Here is a 20,943-nt window from a genome sequence, read left to right on the forward strand (position 1 = left end):
CAACAACTCTCCTGACTCGGGCCCGTATCATCCCCCGGGGCTCTAGGTACACATTATAATTGCGCATATTAAAATGGCGTCACGACTCCACCACCCATCCATCCATCCATCCATCGAGCCAGCCAGCCATCTTTAATCAATAATGGAGCATCAGGGACCATGACAACAGATACCCTTTCCCGTCCTCTCTGTCTCCTGGACCCTTTTCCTCCTGCCTCGCTACTCTTCGAAAAGGGTTGCTTGCCTTTCTATCCGAGTCTCGGCATTCTCCCTTCGTGTTACGTATACACGACCCTTGCCTATCTACCCAAGAAATTCTGGCTATTCTATCCCCTTTGACCCATCGATAGTGAACATCTCGATACTGTTGCTATCCAACATCGAAAAGGGTGTTTAAAAAAGATAAGCACCTTATCGTGCAGCAGTGGGACGCGTTAAAACACGCATGGTGTTTCCACTAGATAATTCCCAACTACGGAAGAAATTCGAGAAATTTCGCATTTAACAAATTGCGAGCTATGGACGAAACGATTAAAAAAAGATTCTGTAAGTATTCTTTAAAGCGTTAAGTTACAATTGAAAACAATAAATCCGTTTATTTCACGAAGAAAACTACCACTTATACGCCTGAAAAGCCGTCCATTAAACGCCCACCAAAAACCTCTACTCCAACAGGTCCGACTTGATCGCGAATATCGCAAGACTGGCGAGCAAATTCAGGGAAGATTAAATTGCAACCGTTCACCATGAAAGCTGTTCGACTCTGTTCAGCCAATCGTCCGTACTTCCGGTTGATCCTGAACGAGGGATCCGTCCAAGGGCAAAACGTATAGGAGGTCGATCGAGCGACGAAGGTGGCCGTTGGTAGAAGCTTACCAACCGTAACGCCGCGGTGTGCGTGGCACGTGCGAAACGTGCATTCGTCTACCGTTCACGTGCGTGTCTTATCCCCGCGATGGTGTGCCGGTGCACAAACACACCTGTCAACGTGCTATTATACGTCCGGTACTTTTCTTCCACGCGTCCTGACATTTGCGGAAATAATGGGCCACGTTGATGTACGAGCTTCTTCGTTGCTTCGCACAAGCACCGCAATAATCTAGCTACCGTTTACCATTTGCGGTGGAAAAATATGTGCCCGACGACGTACACCTTCGGCAAGGTTTACGAGAAGATCCTCCCGAGTTTAATCGAGTTGTCGTCGATTAGAAATGACAGAAACATACATGACAGCTTGTAATAGCCAAAACGAGTGTTACTTGTTAACAAGATGATTTAAATTATTAAATGTGGCGGTATTCGATGAATTAATTTCCATCAGGGGTTCTAATTGCAACAAAATCAGCGGAATGCAAGATAAACGAGTCGATTGTAAAACACGGCCAAGTGAACGTGCTAAGGGACACGAAATTAATTAACACCTGTGGCCAAGAACAAGACCAAGCTGAGAGATTATCGGTACAACGTCACACGCAAACGCAACACCACCGCAATCTTTCCACGCGTAATTATGTAGTGTTCTCGATATGGTGAGCTTTAGCTGGCATATATCATGCAACGTTATTAATGGAATTTATTAGCGGGCAAAAGGCTGCCGAATGGAGCCTTAATCTATCATTAATTCAATATTAACGAGTCAGCGCAGCGGAGGGAGCCGGAATATATGAAATTGATTTTAACACTTGATCTTTCGATCGCTAATCGATCCTCCCCGCTTGATAAATCAATTATTTACTACTCATTCCGATTAACAGTCTACTAATAACTGAGCATTTATGATTTTTCGTCACCGCGCAATTCATACGTAATTTCAGGTGGTGATAGATCGAGCTCTCGCGGTAATAACGCGGTAGGGAAGCGTAAAATCTCTGAGCAAGATCATGAGAGGACATAAAAAGGCGGAGGTTGAACGAGTCAATCGATAAGAGAGAGATGGAGAGAAAGGGCAATGCCGGCCGTGTGTGTTCACCCGCAAGATGGGTCGTGCACTGCGGCAAGGGATACGAAATTAATAGTGTCTATGCGCGGGAACAAGACGAGAGCGAGGCATTATCGTCCCTCGTTTGGGCATTGGGAGCGTGTAAAGGCATGATGCAGAGCCGAAGCGGCACGGCGCGGTCCAGCTCAAAGCGACGATCCACCATTGCCGGGACACGCCAGGGGCGCAACAGCTTGATACATCGTTACACGCTGTTCCTTCCATATGCCCTTCCACTCTTTCTTTCTATACTACATTACAACCTATTTCTTCGAATCTACCATCAAACGCGTTGATTTCTCTTCAACACACTCTCCTTCGGATTATACATATTTCTCTGTGAATTAATAAACTAATAATAATAATAATAATATCGATGAATTGTCTTTGTTTTCTTCGAATGCCTGAACACCCTCGACCAAAGGCAAACCCGGCCCCTCTAATACGATCTCAGGATCGACGGGACGATGAGCACCGTAAAGCTTGGTTTACACCGCCGCGGCGAGGTAGACCGCCTACGCGATTCACCCGCTCTTTAAATCCTCCTCAGCCTCTGTAGGGTAGACAATGTCGCGCGCGTGCAACACCGGCCCCGGGCAGATGAAGTCGTTCCGGATCCCTCGCGGCGCGGCGATGAGAAATTATTATTCTGCCAGAGAAGCGCGAAGGACGCCGCCCGTGAACCGTTTCAACCCGTAGACACCGTCCTTCTATACCTACTCCGTATACCAAAGTGTATACCAAAATATGCTAATATGAAAATTACTTAATCGACAAAACTACCTAATTTTTTCACAAATATTCGCGTTGAAAATCGAGCACGACAGCCTGTTTTATGGTAGCATCAATTATTCTAATATCTCAAGCTCGTAATCCGCATGACCGAGGTGTCAGCGCTCTTCGGATTATAATAATGTTTACCATACGACTAGGACTCCACAGGCATTTAATGGCCCCATAAAGAATCACCGGGTCGTGTTTGACCAGCCACCATATCTGCTCGTTATAGCGAGAAGGTGAGCGTTCGCGGGAACTTGGTGCAGCTGCTTGTGCCTTCTCAAATATCCAGTATTCTCAATTTAATAAGATAAAGATTAATCACTTAATCCTTTAGTTACACTTGTACAAATACTGGACTCTACTATACCGCCTTTCTTGGTTAACCAGAGACGCAAAATATTTGCAGACTATTCGTGACAAAACGCGATCGGAGCATAGGTAAGTAAGTACCTACCTATAATTCATTAACCAGCGAAATGATTTAAATCGAAATGATGTCACGTAGGGGTCAGAAGCGTATCCCCTGTAAATAGCATCGATTACTTTAATGGCCGTGATCATAATGGCGGGGTATGGTGGAACGCTGGCGGGTCGGTATAGGTGTCAGCGATCGTAAAGCGTAGTGGCAGCCGGTAAACGGCCGTTCCGTGTCTTTGTAACGTAATCGGCTAACAGCATGGAACGTTAGTCCACGTTACAATAACGCTGCTTGCACGCTTACAGGCATCGTCGTCGCTATTTAAGTGGCCTCATAAAGAATCAATGTATCGTGCCATTGTCCACGGTGCCTCGACGCGTAAACCCTTTCGCATCTAGTCGAAAAGCCTGTTGCGGAAGAGGATAAGAGGCTTTATTATTAAAGAAGGCCCGCAGAGCCAAGGAGCCGATGAAAAGTACCGATTGCTAGCGACGATAACGACGATAATACAGGCCTTCCACTAGTATTTCCAACCGCTGAACACGAGACGGGATACGAGCATCCTCGTAAAACCGTTCAACTTTTCTTTTCTTTTTTTTCATTTCGAAACCTAGATAATTAGAGTGTTCGAGCATTTATGGTAAAAGCTTTTCTTGGCAAAAGTGGCATCGATGAAGAGAAGTTAAAGGATTAATAGATCCAATGACAATGACATAAATGCTAATTCATTAGTGGGTCAAGCTACTTTCCACGAATAGAAAACTGGAGGATACGATACAATGAATCGTAAGATCCGATATCGTTACGTACCGTGCTCACTGTTTAACAAGCTGAACATCTGTAAGCCTGGTAGCAAACGTACAATTTTCTCTCATTTATCTGCGTGAAGGATAAGTTCCGCAAGAAACTCTTGTTAACAATAGCATATCGTTTTCTCTGTATCCTGCCTAAGAAGAACGCTTTAATAATCTAAATTATCCTCGATAAAAGAAGTGCTTGTTCCGGATAGAAACTCATAAGTTCACCTCTAAACGACAGCCTACTTTAAAAGTCAAGCCAAAAATAGTTAATCCTTTAAGTATCGAGTTTAATTTCCCATGATGACTCTAACCCTTTAGAGAACTAAACGGGTTCTCTAAAATGGGGAATACGCGTTCGCATGATTATATAATCGCTTACAACGCATAGTTTGTCGAAGATTGCGTCTAGCGACGTCAATATCATGCGGATGGACAGACAAGCACGAAGCTTCGATTATTGTGTGAAAATATTTGCTGGCGTGCGTGCTCGATTGCCGCGGAATGCACGCATGTTACCTCGTAATCCGGCAACAAGACGTTTCACGTGACCAGAAGGGAAGCGAAATAATTGATGAGAGGATAAATTTTTCTTCCTTTTATTTTTTCAAACGCGTAGCTTTCTCATTTCTCGATGATCAGCGACCCCCACAGCGTTCGATGCGCTAATTAAATTCCCCTGAATTGCTGTAATATCATAGCGTGCGTCGCGTCGCGTCGCGTCGTATGAAAACGTATTACCATTACAAATTTCGTCACGATTCCAGACTTCCTTTAAATTTAATAAAACCAACCTAATCAGCTAGCGGTGAAAGTAATCTGAATTGAAAGGAAACGAGGAGGAACGATTGACGAGAAAGTGACGAGTCGACGAAAAAAAAGGGCAGGATAGATCGTACGCGATGAGGAAAGAAAGAAAGAAAGCGAATCGTCACGCTACGTCAAAAGGAAGGCATAACGAAGAATAAATAATTAGCGTGCGGCTTTGGGGATGCGGTTTCAGAGCACGCGCCCTGTCGTGCGGCTGTCGACGGCTGTCCTTTAATAACAACGTGGGGGCTGTTACCTGGCTGGGCCTTTTTTCGCGTGTCCTGCGCTAATTCTGGCTAGCTAGCAATCGTTCCAATCGTATAGGATACTTGTGATAAAAATTTCAATTTAATTCAAATGCACATAGTTCGAAATTCAAAGGATCAGTGACACGCGCTTTTCCTTTTAAAAGCGGAAACACCTAAAGCGATTGCACGTGGTTGAGTGAAAAAGGAAAATGAAAAACTGGGCTGAAACGCTGGCCATTAATTATTCATTCGGTGGAAAGTGACACGTAAAGCCACGTGATTACACGCCGTATCGAAGGGTGGACGAGCGTAAAGAGGGATCCATAGGTCAATGTATTCTCGTTTAGCGGTAATAACACCGAGCACGCGCTATTTGTCGCTAACTCGTCGCTTTTCAATGGAAATGCCACGAGTACCGTTACAAGTTACAAGTTACAAATTACAAGCGATTTTCTAATAAAGCTCGATTTTGAGCATCCAATTTCTGAACATCCTATACAAACATTATTCATAAGCGTAACCGATTTCCAAGCTTTTTTGCTGTTCAAAAACTACTTTCTCATTTGCTCTTTATTCTGCCCGAATCACCGTGACCCCCCTCAAGCACCAGGAACTTTTTCTTCCCGCGTCCACTCAATTAGTGGCTGGTCCTCGAGTTGACCGTCGAAAAACACATTGTACGAGCCGAGTTGTTTTCACGTGGATACGAGACGAGACAAGACGAATCGCTTGCCGTGTTTCGAGGGCGCAACGCCATGTGTTGTGCTCAATTGGACGCCCTTCAGGTAGAAAAACGCGTATCGGGGCCCGGCTTGTAAACGCATCTGGCGAGCGGAATCGCTTCGGGCCCTGGCCCGTCCGCAGGCGTGCAAACGTGTTCCTTTCTTTCCTCGTTTCTTCCTTTCGACGGTGTTATTTGTAAATCGACGAGGTTTTACGTTAAGTAACGCGCCTCCCAGTCGGCAGGTTATACTTATACGAGTCCGTTTAGCATCTCAAGCTCGTCGCTTTTGAACGCCTCTGGCGTGCAACCGGGACATTTCCTACTCCCCTTTATTTTTTCTCTTCTATCCATCGTGTAAAGATCGCCGAGGAAAGTACGATTAATCAACGAGAGAAGTGAAATTAATAGGCGTGAAATCTGTAGACTAGTAGAAAGACTAGTAGGTTTCAAGTTAACCTGATCATTTAAATTAATTCGTATTGATTTTACTTTAATTAACTAACGCTTACATTAATTACTTGCACGATGATGTATTGAACTTCGATTACCATACGATACAATACGATACGATACGATACGATACGATACGATACGATACGATACGATACCACCTTAAGACACGAGCTCCAATTTTGGAAAGCCCAATTTCACAAGCCAATTTTGAAACCTTTAGAAAGCACTGAAAATCGTGATTGCTTGTCGGAAGGATCATAAACCATTGACCATTTTCTACGATTCTTGTTTGGAGAGTGGAGGGAAAAGCCGAGTAAAGGGATCGGCTTCGATTCGATGCCCTTATTCGCTGCGGTTGTACGTTACGCCGTGTTATCTCGATACAGGTGCGTGCGTCCTACCGCGGAAGATGAACGGTCCTTGGAGAAAGAGGAAACGGTATGCAGATGAGAGTAACTATTACCGACACTTTTGGCGCGGAAACGTTTCTTCTATTCCCGAGATGCGACTGCGACCCGTTTTGGAGCGATCTACGATACAGGGATTGCGAAATGCGTGAACGAACGCCAAGCTTCGCGGTTTCATTCTCATCGTCAGTTTCAACCTGACCGGATAATTTCTCTTCCTCTGAGCGAAGCTCTAGCCGCACCGCGTGCAATAAATACGGTAGCCAATTAAACCCTGACGACGATTTATTTCCTGGTGAACGTCCTGCCTTTTCAGATTATTTCATCCTGTCGCGACTCTGCATACGTATTTCCTATAACGAACTAACACGTCCGAGCGTTTATTACGAATATATCCGTTTATTACCCCCATTAACAGTTCGCAATTATCAGAGAAATCATTTTTGAAAAGGAACGCACAACACAGAGACAATACAGAGAGCTGTTTTAATGATTCGATATCAGAATGATCGTTGATCATTTCTTGTTCATAATCGGGCCAGTGCAACTCTGTCGAGGCACGGAGTCTTTCCCCCAGGCTCCAAACCGACACGCCACGCATAATCACTGTAATTTCGGTCACGGACCGGCGTCATTTTTACTCCAACGATCGTGAACTTTCATTCGATTTCATTAATGCCGCGAGTGTACCCGAGGCAATATTCCCAGGTCGTGCGACGATAACGCGACGTGACCGACAACGATACTCCAGTACCCGAATTACACCGGTGACCATCGAGGGATTTAACGCGTTAACCATTGTGATTTAAACCACGACTTTTCGCAAAGCCTTCATGCTCTTTTTCTCTTTGTCTGACCAAACCACGAAAATGTTGGACGTGCGCCAAAGCAGTGGGCTTGCCACCACGGACAAGTGAAATATTGCTAAAATATCGTGAATTCTATTGGTGAGCCCTCTTACATAATACATATAACCCTCCATCTTTTTTCTGTTTACACAATGAGGCAGAAATGATCAATGGATCATTAACTTAGAATACAATTAAAACTGATTCGCGAGTAAAATCGACACGACGCCTGATGCTTCCGCGTCTCGAACAAAAGCTATTCTTCGCCTCTGTGTCGATATTAACGAGTTATACTTGGAACTACGTCGCAGTGAAATAGTTTAACTGGGAAACGAGAAGCTGCCTTTAGGTTTCGCACAATAAATCAAATATACCGTCTTGATCTAATGTTTACGTCCTTTTTGGAACTTTTACATTAGATATCGAAACGCATTTGTACGTTTATTTAATAAAATGAAAGAATGAAAAGGAAAAACTCACCGACATCGACGGATGCATCCCACGAAGCGCAGCCCCGCTCCACTTGCGCTTCCTGTTTTGATACTGCGTGCTCCTGTAGTTGCTATTATTCTGATGACCAGCGTACGAGGAACGTGGTTGCATCGAGGGTCGAAAGGATGCGTAAGGCATCGCAGGATATCCAGTGTGTTTACTATGATAATCACTTATCTCGAAACGATGAGGCTCGTGATGAAGAAAAGCACCGTCACCAGGTACACTAGACACTCTGTATCGTTCCTGTTCCCGTTCCCGTTCCCGTTCCCGTTCCCGTTCCCGTTCCCGTTCTTGTTCTTCCATTTTATCCTGTCGAGCTCCTGGACCAGGAAACGCGGGAGGCAACATCGTTGGCCCGTAAAAATGCGGGAACCCATAGGAATTTGGAAAAGCACTGGTAGGAGGACGGTATCCTTGATGCTGCGTTTGACCAGCCATATCATGATTCACTTCGAGTTTCGAGGGTGCGATTGACTTCCTGTCGTAGCGATAGTCGTGCTGATACTCGTCCTGGGGCTCTCGCTTTACCTCAAACATCTCCGTCGACTCTGGAGCCTCGACTTTGACTGTGACGCGAGTGTCAGGGTCGCCCGCGATGTCGGTCTTCATGGCAAAATTCTTCGGCGACTTGACCCGTCCAGGGTCCCCTTTGCAACCACCCACGCTCGCCTGCTGCATCCTCGCGATATTCACGCGCCGCGTATCTTCGACAACCTCATCGCGCGGTTAAAACGAGGGACCTGCTATCCGGTGCGCATCATTCACCGAGAACGAATCGGTCCTTACTGAGGAACGAGGATATTGGGTAAACAGTCTGCGCGGTGTACACAAACTCGAGGCGTGTACAGTCATAATCTTTTCAGGGCCGAAGATCGTACAGGTGTAAGAAGTCACTCTCCTTCCTTCATTTCATCGAGAAATATAAACAAGGAACATCCGTGTTTGAAAAATTATCAATTCTTCTTCGTCTTTATAATACGAAGCATCGTTTGCAGGGTAAGCATCCTTACATGATCATCTTCATAGGCGTCATCATGGTGTAAAAAAAGAAATAAGAGAGAGGGAGAAGGCAACAGTGATTGCGAGCAAGCGGACAGAAGCGTTGAGCGGCACGCTGTCGGTTGGTAGAAGCAGCGCTCGTATAGCCAGCTCGATGCTTTTCGGTCGAGTGGAGGGGGGTGAAGGTGGGGAGCACAAGGGCGGCGTGACAGTTTCCGTGTCACGTGTCCCCCGACCTTAGGCCCCGCCTACGACTCCGATTTTCCTTCGGTCGGATCGTTACCTGGCCCTAGCGGGCACCCTTTCCACTTTCGTCATTCGTCGACTGTCCCTAGGACGAGTCGCGTGAGCGGGAACAACAAGGAAGAGAGAGAGAGAGAGAGAGAGAGAGTGGGTTGTCACTTCCAGCTGGCTCGACGCGACGCCACGATTATTCTCCCTCTCCTATGTGATGTTTCGAAACGATGAGTCGCCGTCGAGCGTGAAACACCGTACGCGAAACAACCGGAGTCGCGTTTTCACCGTCTTCCGCGAACTTTTTACGGTACACTGGCTCCGAGAGTGGAACGGCAACCGATGCTCGCTCTCGCACGATCACAAACAGCGAGAGGGGATCGAAAACGGTTCTCGACGCGATCACGACGATATTTCGATATTTCGATCGGGGACACAATTACAAGGGAAAAAAACACCATATCGGTTAGAACGCAACGAGCATACGTAAGGATGCCGGATTGCCTCGGCCGAGCTGATCGCGTACGTCGTACGAGTTTCGTTCCACGCAGCGTGAAACTCTTGGCGGAGGTGCGCGGCCACCACCAGCCACCGAGAACGCACGAGTCTGCCCGAATACATCCGAGCTCCGATATATTTCCTCTACCTACGAAGTCGGCCGGCTGCCTCCCGCTTTATACACGGCCAGACCCACTTTGTGGGTTCACCTTTTGTCGAATCTACCCATATATTCCTATTCAACGTGTTTACTACTTCTTATGATCTGTCTACGAGTTCCTTCCCTTATCTTATTTTCGTTCGTTCATCCGCCATACTTACAGAACGAATCGTTGATCGAACGTAACCCCATCTCTTCGAAGTATCGCTTTTTCGTTTCAAAGTGTTTTCAGAACCATACTTTCCGCAGTACGTAACTGTCTTGAAGGGTTGGAATAGTTTTCTTCGAACAATATCGATTCTACCATGCACCGCCATTGATTCCACGCTTTACCGTGAATTCGACCATCTAACGTTTCGGAGTAGATTCGTCTTCCTCGCTTCTGTCACTTTCCATAATGATGATTTCTTCGATCCTTCGTTACTGCTCTTTGTTATGTTACTGTTCCTTGTACACATCACTATAAAATGTCACTTAAAATTCAATAATATTCAGTTTGTATGCAATTCTGAAACGACAACGCGTCACGGTCACTACTTGGCGCGTTTTCGACTTTCAACTATCGCAGCGCTACGTATCGAGCATTTTTGGAATCTATCGATCTACGCGGATAAAGAAGGATTCGATTATTATATAGGTGTCACTTCAGTCGGAATGCTTATGGCGGTTCGAAAAGTGCGGTGTTTCGCGATTGTTTTTTCTTATAACGTTTTCGTTGTTCTCCTGTGTTTAATTATCGTCCTCCTAATTATCGTCACGTGTCACCTGGCTTCGCGGCTTCTTCACGGCTTCGATCGTAGGAGTATCATGTAAGTTTGAATCTAATTCTTCTTTTCATTCGATTAAAGGGTGCCACGCTAATAAAGATGGTGGCAATGTTTATTCCAATTTCCATGCTAACGATTACTCGATATTTCAAACACGATAGACCGTGTAACAAGAAATAAATTTAATAGGCCATTTTATTTGATGAGTTTGTTCTAACTTAATTACTTGCCAAGCGTTGTTGTGTTAACGGAAAGGAACATGGAGCGTAAGAGGTTAAAGAACACTCCCATTCCATTAAAGTATCATTAATATATGGCAAATAGCGTTCGCAAGAAGAAACTTTGCGATTTATACTAAAGAAACGAATAGTGCTTTGCTTCAAACGTCATTTATTCGTCGTTCGGGCGCGAACGTGATCGCGTTTAAAAATAACGTTCCAGCGATTGTTCGAAGCGAGTAGTCGATAAAGAAAGTACCTGCAGTTGTGCCACGTAAAAGGGGAGATTTATCATTTCTGATTCTGCGTTACCCTTCGCGTAGCCACGGTTACGATGAGAACCACCGTTTGCGATTCTGTGTGCGCCGTTACACGATATATCAGATTACATATCCGTTGCGTCATGTAAATTGATACTTGTACATGACTGAACACCACGAGCGAACATTTATTCGAGTGATAAATTATCGTAATGTCGAACAGTCACGCTTTCAATTCCAATTTCGCTAACTAGATCACCGGGCATCGTTCGAGTCTAGTGGATGGGAGCTTAACTCGAGTTAAGTAGCCGCTAAGAACATAGTATATTACATAACGAAATGCTCTTTTAGTGTTATTTCCGCGAGTAAATGAATCACTGAAAATGATCTATTTTTGACAAAACTAAATAAACACAAAATGGATCTCCGCCATGTTCATCGGTCCTTGAAAAAGAAGGGCGTTTTTGGACCGCCATACATTGTTGGCAAGTAAGCTACGCGCATCTACCTGTGCTCCGGTTTCGAGACAAAAGGGACAGAACCCTCGAACTCCCTTTTCTCTGGACGTCGATAGTCGGAGGCGAGAGGGGCGCAGCGCGGCGCGGCGCGGATTGAACGCGTATATATGTACGTGTATGCACTTTCGCAGCGGGATGACTAGTGAGAGAATTCAATTTTCATCGTCGTTATCGTGGCTGCATCTTCCACTCAGCTCTCGTCCCTCGTTTTTTCTCGGCCGGACATCGAATCTTGTGCCACGCGGTACGAAAGGGATGACGATGGCCTGTCGTTCCGTCGAGCACCCTTTTGTTCTTGAAATCTTTGCGTCGAACCTGAGAGCACGTTGGTTGGTTACTTTACGACAAAAAACTTAATGGAGCTGATCACACTGTTCGGGGAATCGATTACCCACGGCAAGTTACGCTGCACTTTATGAAACCTTGAAAAATTGCATCTCTACTTAATTACTTGTATGCTTACTTTGTGACTCTAATGAACGCTACGGTGCATTTTTATCTAGCAACTTTGAACAATCATCTCAAGTTCTTTCATAAGCATCCTGGCACAAGATACTACCTACGCTTAATACCCGCAACGTAATAAATTATCAAAATCGTTTAATAGAACAGAAGCACGCTGTTCGTTTCAAACTTATCGCATGTCATCCAGTTAAAAATCCGTCGCGATACAACCGAAAAACGTCAGAATCCTGATAACAGTTTGACAGTGACGTATCGAGACGAAAAAATCCGGAACGAGATTGGCCGCGACCTTTAAGCGTGCACATCGATTTTTCGGCCCCGTTTCTGCACCCGTCTTTACGATAACGCGGTTTCCCGCGCGATAAACACGCCTCGAGCGTAACGATTATATATTTTACCAGTCGAACAGTGTACGGACGGGCCCTCGTTACGCAATCGTGCCACGCTTCCCAGCTGTCCGATCAGTGGTTTCCGAAGGGAGCCAAGGGGTCATGGTATCGTAGGGCAAAGAAAAACAAGCCTACGTCAATCGTGTACATCGATTACTAGCTTGTTTGGGTTACACGATGATACACGTACGTCATCGTAACCGGGGGATTCTCGAAAAATTAGCCCCCTGTCGCTCTATCACTTAATAAGATAAAGCGAGCAGGATTACAATCGTTCTTTATGAAAACTCAATATAGCTACTAACCTAGGTATATGGACATAGTATAAGCATTCGGTCAAGAGCCGTCTGGGTATGATAGAAGCAAAGTCAGTAGCCAGTGATGCTATTCACAGAAAGGCGAACTCTCGAGCCCACGGCTTTCAATCTCGTGGACGATACCCAGAAGAGCAGTCTCACGCTTTGCGAGCTATGTACAGTCGGTTCTTGCGAGCAATCTAATTTCCAATTTCTACCCGAAGGACTCGGATCAAATTCCAACCTGCTACTACCTGCTAGATCCCGCGAACCTGGTGAAAGCTTGTAATTACCAAGCCGGTCAAAGCGAATGTCCGATGGTATGCCCGCCGATGAAGAAGAAGAATTTTCTGCGCGAACAGAGTCGATTCTGCGAGCGTTTCCTGGAGAACGAATCGCGAATGGGCGTGTGTCACCAGAGTCCGGGGACAGATCGAACCAATGGGAAGGTGGGAAGGCGTGGATCCGTGTGGCAGAGGACAGCAACCGGACGACACGGGAAAGAAGGGGACTCTCGAGCGACACGAGCCGTCCCTCCGTCCCTCTCGACTCCTCCGCCGCGTTTGTATTTGTGATCACGGTCACAGAATCGTCCGGTCGAGTAGTGGGGTAACGGCGTAAGGGGTCGAAGGGGAATGGAAAGCGTAGGGGGGACGACTAGGTCCGCCCATCGGACCGATGGTAGGGGACAAGCGTTGGGTGCGCGAACTACGGCGCATGTGGCACCCGCTCCTACGCGTACGAACGACGTGTAGCAGAAGCGAACTTCGAGACGAACGGATCTCGAACTGTTAGCTATTTTCGAGACTGAATCGAGAACCGAATAGAAAGGAATTTCTTTATTTGTTTGGTTTAGAGAGGTTCAAAGGGAAGACGGGTTCGAGCTTCTTGGATTAATATTTATGTTTTTGCGTTTAGTACTATACGGTGCACCGTTCGCCGGTAAGAGCTCTTCTTACTTACGTGTTGCTTACTGTGTCGTATTGGGTAGGTATACAGGGTTTTAGCGAAAATAATAAAATCAAATTCTTATTTTTCAATTAGAGTGAATTTGAATCTATGATAACTTGCGTGTTGCTATCGTAACAACACCTCCCTCGCAATCTATAGGCTTCTCGCAAACTTCTCTTCACAGAACATCGTAAGACTTTTACCTGGTACAAGATAAATGAGGAAAGTTACTCCTTTCTGCTTGAAAAGCGATTCAGTTAACAGGTCAAGCGTTGAATTTTAATCGTGCGCGTAGTAAAAGGAACGTAAACAAAATTTGATTCGACACGAACGATCGCAAAGGAATTTTCTCATTGCAATGGTAGAAAGAAAAAGCCGGTTGGCCGGCGATGCAAGGCGGTGGAAAGATCGTTGGACGATTAGGAGATTTTTCCAATGGAAACTGCGAGCGATTCGCAGTGATCTCCTTTCGTGCGTCAAAAGCAACATCGGCTTTGTAACGAGTGGGGCGAGCAGGTTACGGAATATCTGTCGGTGGGCACACACGTAGACCATATTCTACTCGGTAGCTCGAGTACCTACCTACCTCTCTGGCTATGCGCATAAATTTCCTTACGGGGCTTCTTCGTCATGGATCGTGACCACGGACGTCTGCTCGAACAAAATGACCGCTCGCTGAAAGAAAACTGCACGTTGAAATAAGAAAGAAGGAGTAACAACGAAACAGGCAGAAAGAGAGGGAGCGTTGAAATTGCCTTTTAAAAATGCACAGGTTCTCGTAAAACTTGGACTGGAAAAATTATGCATAGCTGCGCTTTTTTTATGCAAACCGAGAGTCGCCCGTTTCTTTTTCCTTTTTACTTGTCTTTGAAATTGCGAACATTCGATTCGTATAGACGGAAAATCAGCGTCCACGAGGGTTGTTGGTTTGACGAGGCTTAGACGGTTAACGTGTCTCGAACGATTGACGTCTCTTAATTGTGGCTTTTCTCTTATCTACTGTCACCCTATCCCCTTGTTCGCGTTAAGTCTTAGGATTAGTCTCTCTATCACTGACGGCCCACGTCGAGCTCCTAATCTTTCCCTCGATAGCCACTCGTATCGGGAGCTTATTGTATCGACCGTTTGGTTTAGCGCTCCATACATTCCTCTAAACTTTTCTATTTTCTCTCTATAACAATTAACGCTTTACCGGCAAAAAAGTCATATAATCGACGCGACGGTATTGCCGTCGAGTTTCTTTTGACACTTGACATTAAAAGTCACGGTATTCGTGCAACTACGTCTCCGTCACGTCAGGTTGACGGATCGGCGTGCGCACTCAGGAAATTAGGCAATTTCCGGGCCGTGCTCGCTCGTGTCTGCATTTAATAGCAGCAGCAGTTACCAGGTTCGGTGGAGGCAAGCCAAGACGACGAGCGGTATCGTTAGAAGCGAGTATAGGTACTCTTTCGTCTACCTACTTACTTACTTACACTCTTCTACGCCAGACGGTCGTCCTTTGCTGGATCGATCGCGCCTCTTGCCTTCTGCTCGTCGCAACTTTTTAGAAAACAGCCGCGAACATTTTCTTATTAAAATGAACTTGATAGTTGATGCGTAATCATCGCTATATCGCATAGTATGTGTACGTCCTCGTAAGTCGAGTAAATTATATAACGAACGTGACCAAAGTTAGTAGCTGTTAAACAAGCGTCTTCGACACGGCAAGAAGTTGAGCCTCGATACAGAGTGCAAGAAACAATTCTGCAGCAACATATCCTGCCATTAACCGTGCAACACGTGATAAAACGTAAGGGAAAGCTCGAACTACTCGCGTCCGAGGCGAGCAACTATAATCTGCGACAGTGTCGTGCAGGCAGGATCGTTAGAAAAGGCGTAATGGAGCCCTGTGCACACGGTGGTCGGTGTTGATAGCCCGGTATGGTGAGAGCGAATCCTGGGGTCACCCTCGGGGTCACTAATGACATACGCAGCTCCGTACACGCAGGCTCGCTCTCCTCACATACTTACTGTAGGTACGAGTCTTGAAGAAACCAGTCTCGTGGTTCGTCGATTCGCTACTTTTCCATCGGCTCTGTTATGAATCAGGATCGAATATCCCTCGTTATTATAATTTACTGCTCTTATCAAGAGTCTTCAAAATATTCTTGGAAGTTGACAAATTACCACGATCCGACACGAATGTTTAATCAACGATCCTGAAAGGGGGATAAAAACGTCTAGTCTGCCGTGGCGGATAGCGCTGACCGTCCCTTTTTCCGGGTCATTTAGCCTCGTTTAGACGAGCAACGCGAATGAAAACTGCGTTACACGATGCCAGCTAGAATTTCTGAACAATGGTATGGCGTCGGGACGCACACCGATATCCGGCATGGATAGGCGCGCAAATAAATGCCGTGGCAGAGGAATCATGCGCGCATCCCATACGAAACGCAAACGCAAAAGCGAAACGCGAATTGGCCTCATCAAAGCGAGCAAACAATGCTGGATGCCGCCGATGGCTCAACAACGTGTGGTTAGCCAAATCACCGTACGGCACGTAGCACACCGACGCACCTTCGATGCTGAACAATGCTCGATGCACCGACCAGGCACCGATCTGCCTCATTTCTCTCCATTTCTCTCCATTTCTCTCCATTTCTCTCCATTTCTTTCCATTTTTCTCGTTTTCCTCCTTCCTCTCACAGTCAGTCTCTTCGTCTCTACGCGTGCGTGTAAGACGATTACGTCCGTTTCAGAGATTTTCTAACGCCTCAATCCTTTCATATTATTTTCATCTTTTAAGCAACCGTAGAAAGGGCTTAACACTTGACGCGGATAATTATAATCCGAGGCGTGAAAGAGTATCGAGAAGATATTTCGATGAGATTCACATGTAGTCGAAGCCAGTGAACCGTGACTCTTCCGGAGTCGTAACACGTGTTTGCCTGGTGTTCGAGGCGCGAGCCGATAATCTTCCTTTTGTTTGTTTCGTTAAGCGTTTTATGGGATCCGATCGATAGTCAAACGCCGAGGGAAAGAAGATGCATTTGACCCTTTGCAGACTAGCCGTGCGAATCTTACTTTTCCAACGCGATTGCTCTTATCTAACTAGCATAATTTCCTTTCGTTGCAAGAGTTTTCGTTGTTCGACACACGATACATATCGATCATCGAAACGTACTCCAGATCATCCACATTTATCAAGCAACGAGCAAGTCTCGAACGATCTCATTAAGTCTGAGTTTCCATCGATCTAGGAAGCGGACGAGTATAATCCAGATTCTGCTCGTGGTTGAACGGGTCCGACGATACATATATAATCGAACGAAAGGATGGATTTGAAGAAAGCAAAAAACGAAGGATAAAAAGTACCTAAAGGCAAATACTCGCAGACTCCCCGCGAGGCGACCCCGGCTGACTTCTAGCAGACATTGCGGGGGGTCTTCTAACGAGCCGTGCAATTAACATTTTTATTAGACGGTTCTTCTGCGCTGATCTCGACCTGCTCCACATGCGAACGTCGATACTCTTCGACGACACGAAACGACTTCCTTCCATCTGCGAAATTAATTGAACACGTTCAAATTGTGCTTCCAAGAAGAATGACTAATATCTACAAGTCGTTAAAACCGAACGACTTGAAGAATTAGATCACTTTGACTAGTTAAAAGGATACCTTATTTTTGAGAATTTATTTGCAGCAACGTTAGCTTCGAAATCTTGAATATTTCCACAACGATCCGTGCTTAACAAACTACCCTTTTAAATCTACGAAGCTTCTCGAAAGCCAGATTATTCATTCAACACCTTTAGACGGGTACAAAGATGAAATATTCTGTACTCAAACACTTTTGCGCACTATCTCCGTGAAATTCGTTCTTCTCTGACTTCGAAAAACGGCTAGGAAAGCTGAAAGAGCAGACAAGCCGCTGATGTCGATTTTTAGAAAAAACGCCTCTTTTCCTGGCAAAAAAAGTTTCGTTTCGTTTCGTTTCGTTTCCTTCGAAGTTTTTCCCGAAATTTTTTTCCTCCAGTGGTTGCATCATGAAAACTCCGTAACTAGGTGTATCTCTGTACGCAGAAGAATCTGGTTTCTTCTTTTTGCCACACACGAAGAGTCAACGGAGCGGACGAAAGGATGGTCGGTGGTAGTGGTGGTTGTTCGATCGCGAGGGGTTGGCGAGAGGGTGTCTTTCAGACGAATCGACTCGGGCCGCCGGAAACGGGCATGGATGCAACTGTTACTTTTGTTTTTAAGCATTCAGAGGCCGACTTAGGCGGTGGTAACGGGTACTACACGCACGGGTTCGCGGCGAATTGAACGAAGAGGATACGAGACACGAGATACGAGATACGAGATACGAGATACGAGGCGTAGTAGGTAGGACGCGCGCGGGTTGAAACGTAAACGTAGAAAGAGGTCCATTCAGGCATTGAGGCAGTTGAACCCTCGAGCAGAGGCCCTTCCTTTTATACATGTTATATTCGTCGGGGGGTTTTAGGCAGAGAAAACTAAAAAGCTAATTTACTTTAAAAGTATCCGAGAGGAGCGAGCCGAGAGGAGCGGTTCATCAAACGGGGCTTGCCTTTTGAAAAGGCAAAACCCAACCCCCTGGGCTAATGCAGCCAGCGACAGATTGGCGGTGGCCGATTCTCTGCTACGTTTCCCTTCTCTATCTCGGACGCGATACACCGGCGAATGGTCATTTCGCTGATAGCTGAAACCGATAGCGAAAATGTCCAAACGTATCGGCCGTGCCGCACGCACGCATAAAGACGTTTCGCGTGTCTGTTCGTTCGCTGTGACCGGCTACGATGAGACACAACGGATATGCTCCCCCTCTGCTTGATTTTAAACCAAAGCCCTCTCTATCCCTGTCCGGCTCTGTTTCAACTTTGGGAATTCGTTAATTAATGGACTACCGGATTGGCTGAACTATGGTAGCCTGTATTTCGTGATAGATTCGTTGCTCTTTTAGGCGCTTTGTAATTTTCTAATTATTTTATGAGCTGTTTGACGTTGATTTTAAGGGCTATTAGGTAAATTATTAATTTCTGTCGAGGAGCTCTGACGAGAATTGCAGTTGCCCGTAGGATGACAAGACGGGACGGGACGGGACGGGACGGTATGGGACTGTTTCGGTCTCACTGTAGTCACGGCCGTTACATAGTCGACGCGTTAAACGCGCCATTATACTTGTAAATTCCGAACAATTAGCCGTAATCAAGCACAGGAAACCATCGCAACTGGGTACGCAATTATTTTTAAATAAGATTCCGCCGGACTGACTGTTTCGTAGGACTCGGAACGACCATGATTATTAATCCGAGCTGGAGAGAGATCGTTAGGTAGATTACACACCGGACGTTGCGCGGCTCGTCGCCTCGTCGCCTCGTCGCCTCGTCGCTTCGTCTTCCCTCTGCCGCACCGCGCCGGTTTCGCCTCGCAGCTGCATCTCTTTTGCTTTGACATCGCGATCATCCTCGATCCTGTTCCGTTTCCCGCTCGTTAACGTGCCCCTACTCCACGAATAATTCATGGATTCGCTTACTAAGAAAGTGCCAAGTAATTGCATCCTACAGAGATCACCTCGACGCCGCTGAAACGCTGAATTCGTTCACGAATATTGATGCTAATTACTATGTAATTCACCACCATCGACGCGATTTCGTCCGGTTCAATCCGTTCTGGACCGTTCGTGATTTTTACGACACTCGATTCCCCTCATTTTCGAACTTTTCTCCTTTTACAATCACTTGCTTTTCACTTTGAAGCAAAATGTCGCAAACGTGCCAAAGTAATTGGCAAAGTAAAGTGTTACAAGTACCATTTATCTTGTCGCGAAGAATCGTGAGAAGAAGTATTAGGTATCTCGATCTTAGAAGGATAGAAGAAATTGAATTCAGTGGCTAAAGTAATTCCACTATTGGCTTAGCGTAGAATTACGTAAAAAAGCGAAGAACAAGGGAAAAAGTCGCGAACGGATGTCTGTCACTGTTGTTTCCCAGGGTGGCCGATCAACCAGATCGTCGAAGGATTCGCGAAAGTTTTAATCGACGCCCGGCGCGGCGTCTCGGAGTCTTCTTTTCCCTTCGATGACGAAGTGGCCCCATCCGCTCCATGGCCGAACAACTTTGATCCTCCAATCGGCCCTAATTTAACAAAAACGCTGGCCGAGCTGACGGGCGTCGTTTCGTGAAATTGAAATCACCAAGGATGAGAGAGCTTTTTGATCTTTCTTCTTGAGGCTGAAAAGGGCAGAAAAGCAGCGTATAAGGCTGATTATCGAGGAATCGCTTACTCTAATTTCTATTCAACAGAAATATATTTTACGGAAATGAATCTATTGATATCAGAATATCGGTAATTTTTGCTTGATAGTCTCTTCTCTTTAACGTCGACAAACCCCATGGACCAGAATATCGATCCCACCGCAGAGTATACCCCACAGTTCTGAATTACCCCTACGTAGGAAAGCAGAATGACGTCACACCATGTACGTATCCCTTTTATAGGTCAGTATGTCGATTTTCCAAGCGTAATTTCTGTTATTCTCTTCATTTTTCAATGTTCCATGATTTGACGAAATTCGTGGCAAGCTATTGATCATCGATAACAACTATATCGTGCCGATGAATTCGGTACTGACGATGAAAAACATTCAACGCTATCTGTTTGTTGTATCAGCGATCGTAAGACGGGCTGTGTATTGAAAGGATAATCAGAAAATAGGGTCTGTCAGCGTGAAACAGTTGGCATTGTATCGTCAAATAATCGGAGTCCGATAGCCGGGAAAGGCTGGTCCGTGCTAGCAGACATTTCTTATCCCGGATATCGATTGCTCGCTTCCCAGCGGGAACCCTCTAGCGTCGAGCACTATAAGAAGGGCAAAGACGAGGGTGAAGGGTGAGAAGAAGGGTGTTCTTTAGCTGGGGCGGTGTGTATCGCGGGGCATTACTTTTATTCCGTGTCATTTGAGCCCACACTCGCCCTTCGACGAACACGAGCCACGGATGCAATAGATTTCTTTTCAAGTGCTTGTTGGCCCTCGAACCGCCACGACGACGCACCACCGAGCACCACCGTCTCGTCTCGTCTCTATCTTTTACTTCTCTCCATCGCGTCGTCCACTTCCTTTTGTCGTCGTAAATTCGAAATGGGTTGTTCCATGCTTTTCTTCCCTCGGATCTGTAATTAGTTGTCTGGGAAAAATGTATTGGAATTCAAGCCTGATGGTTGGAATC

General features: G+C 45.9%; 1 protein-coding gene across 1 annotated transcript in view; it reads right to left on the reverse strand.

Moving 5' to 3' along the window:
- Positions 1 to 9,920, reverse strand: part of LOC117610408 (uncharacterized) — a 90,373-nt gene extending 80,453 nt beyond the window's left edge. Inside the window, exon 1 of the mRNA XM_076690411.1 lies at positions 7,944 to 9,920. Coding sequence (XP_076546526.1) covers positions 7,944 to 8,636 — 693 coding nt within the window. The 5' untranslated portion in view covers positions 8,637 to 9,920. The remainder of the gene's footprint in view (positions 1 to 7,943) is intronic.
- Between the last annotated feature and the right edge of the window lie 11,023 nt (positions 9,921 to 20,943).

This window comes from Osmia lignaria, chromosome 10, assembly GCF_051020975.1.
Source record: "Osmia lignaria lignaria isolate PbOS001 chromosome 10, iyOsmLign1, whole genome shotgun sequence".
Classification (NCBI taxonomy): Eukaryota; Metazoa; Arthropoda; class Insecta; order Hymenoptera; family Megachilidae; genus Osmia; species Osmia lignaria.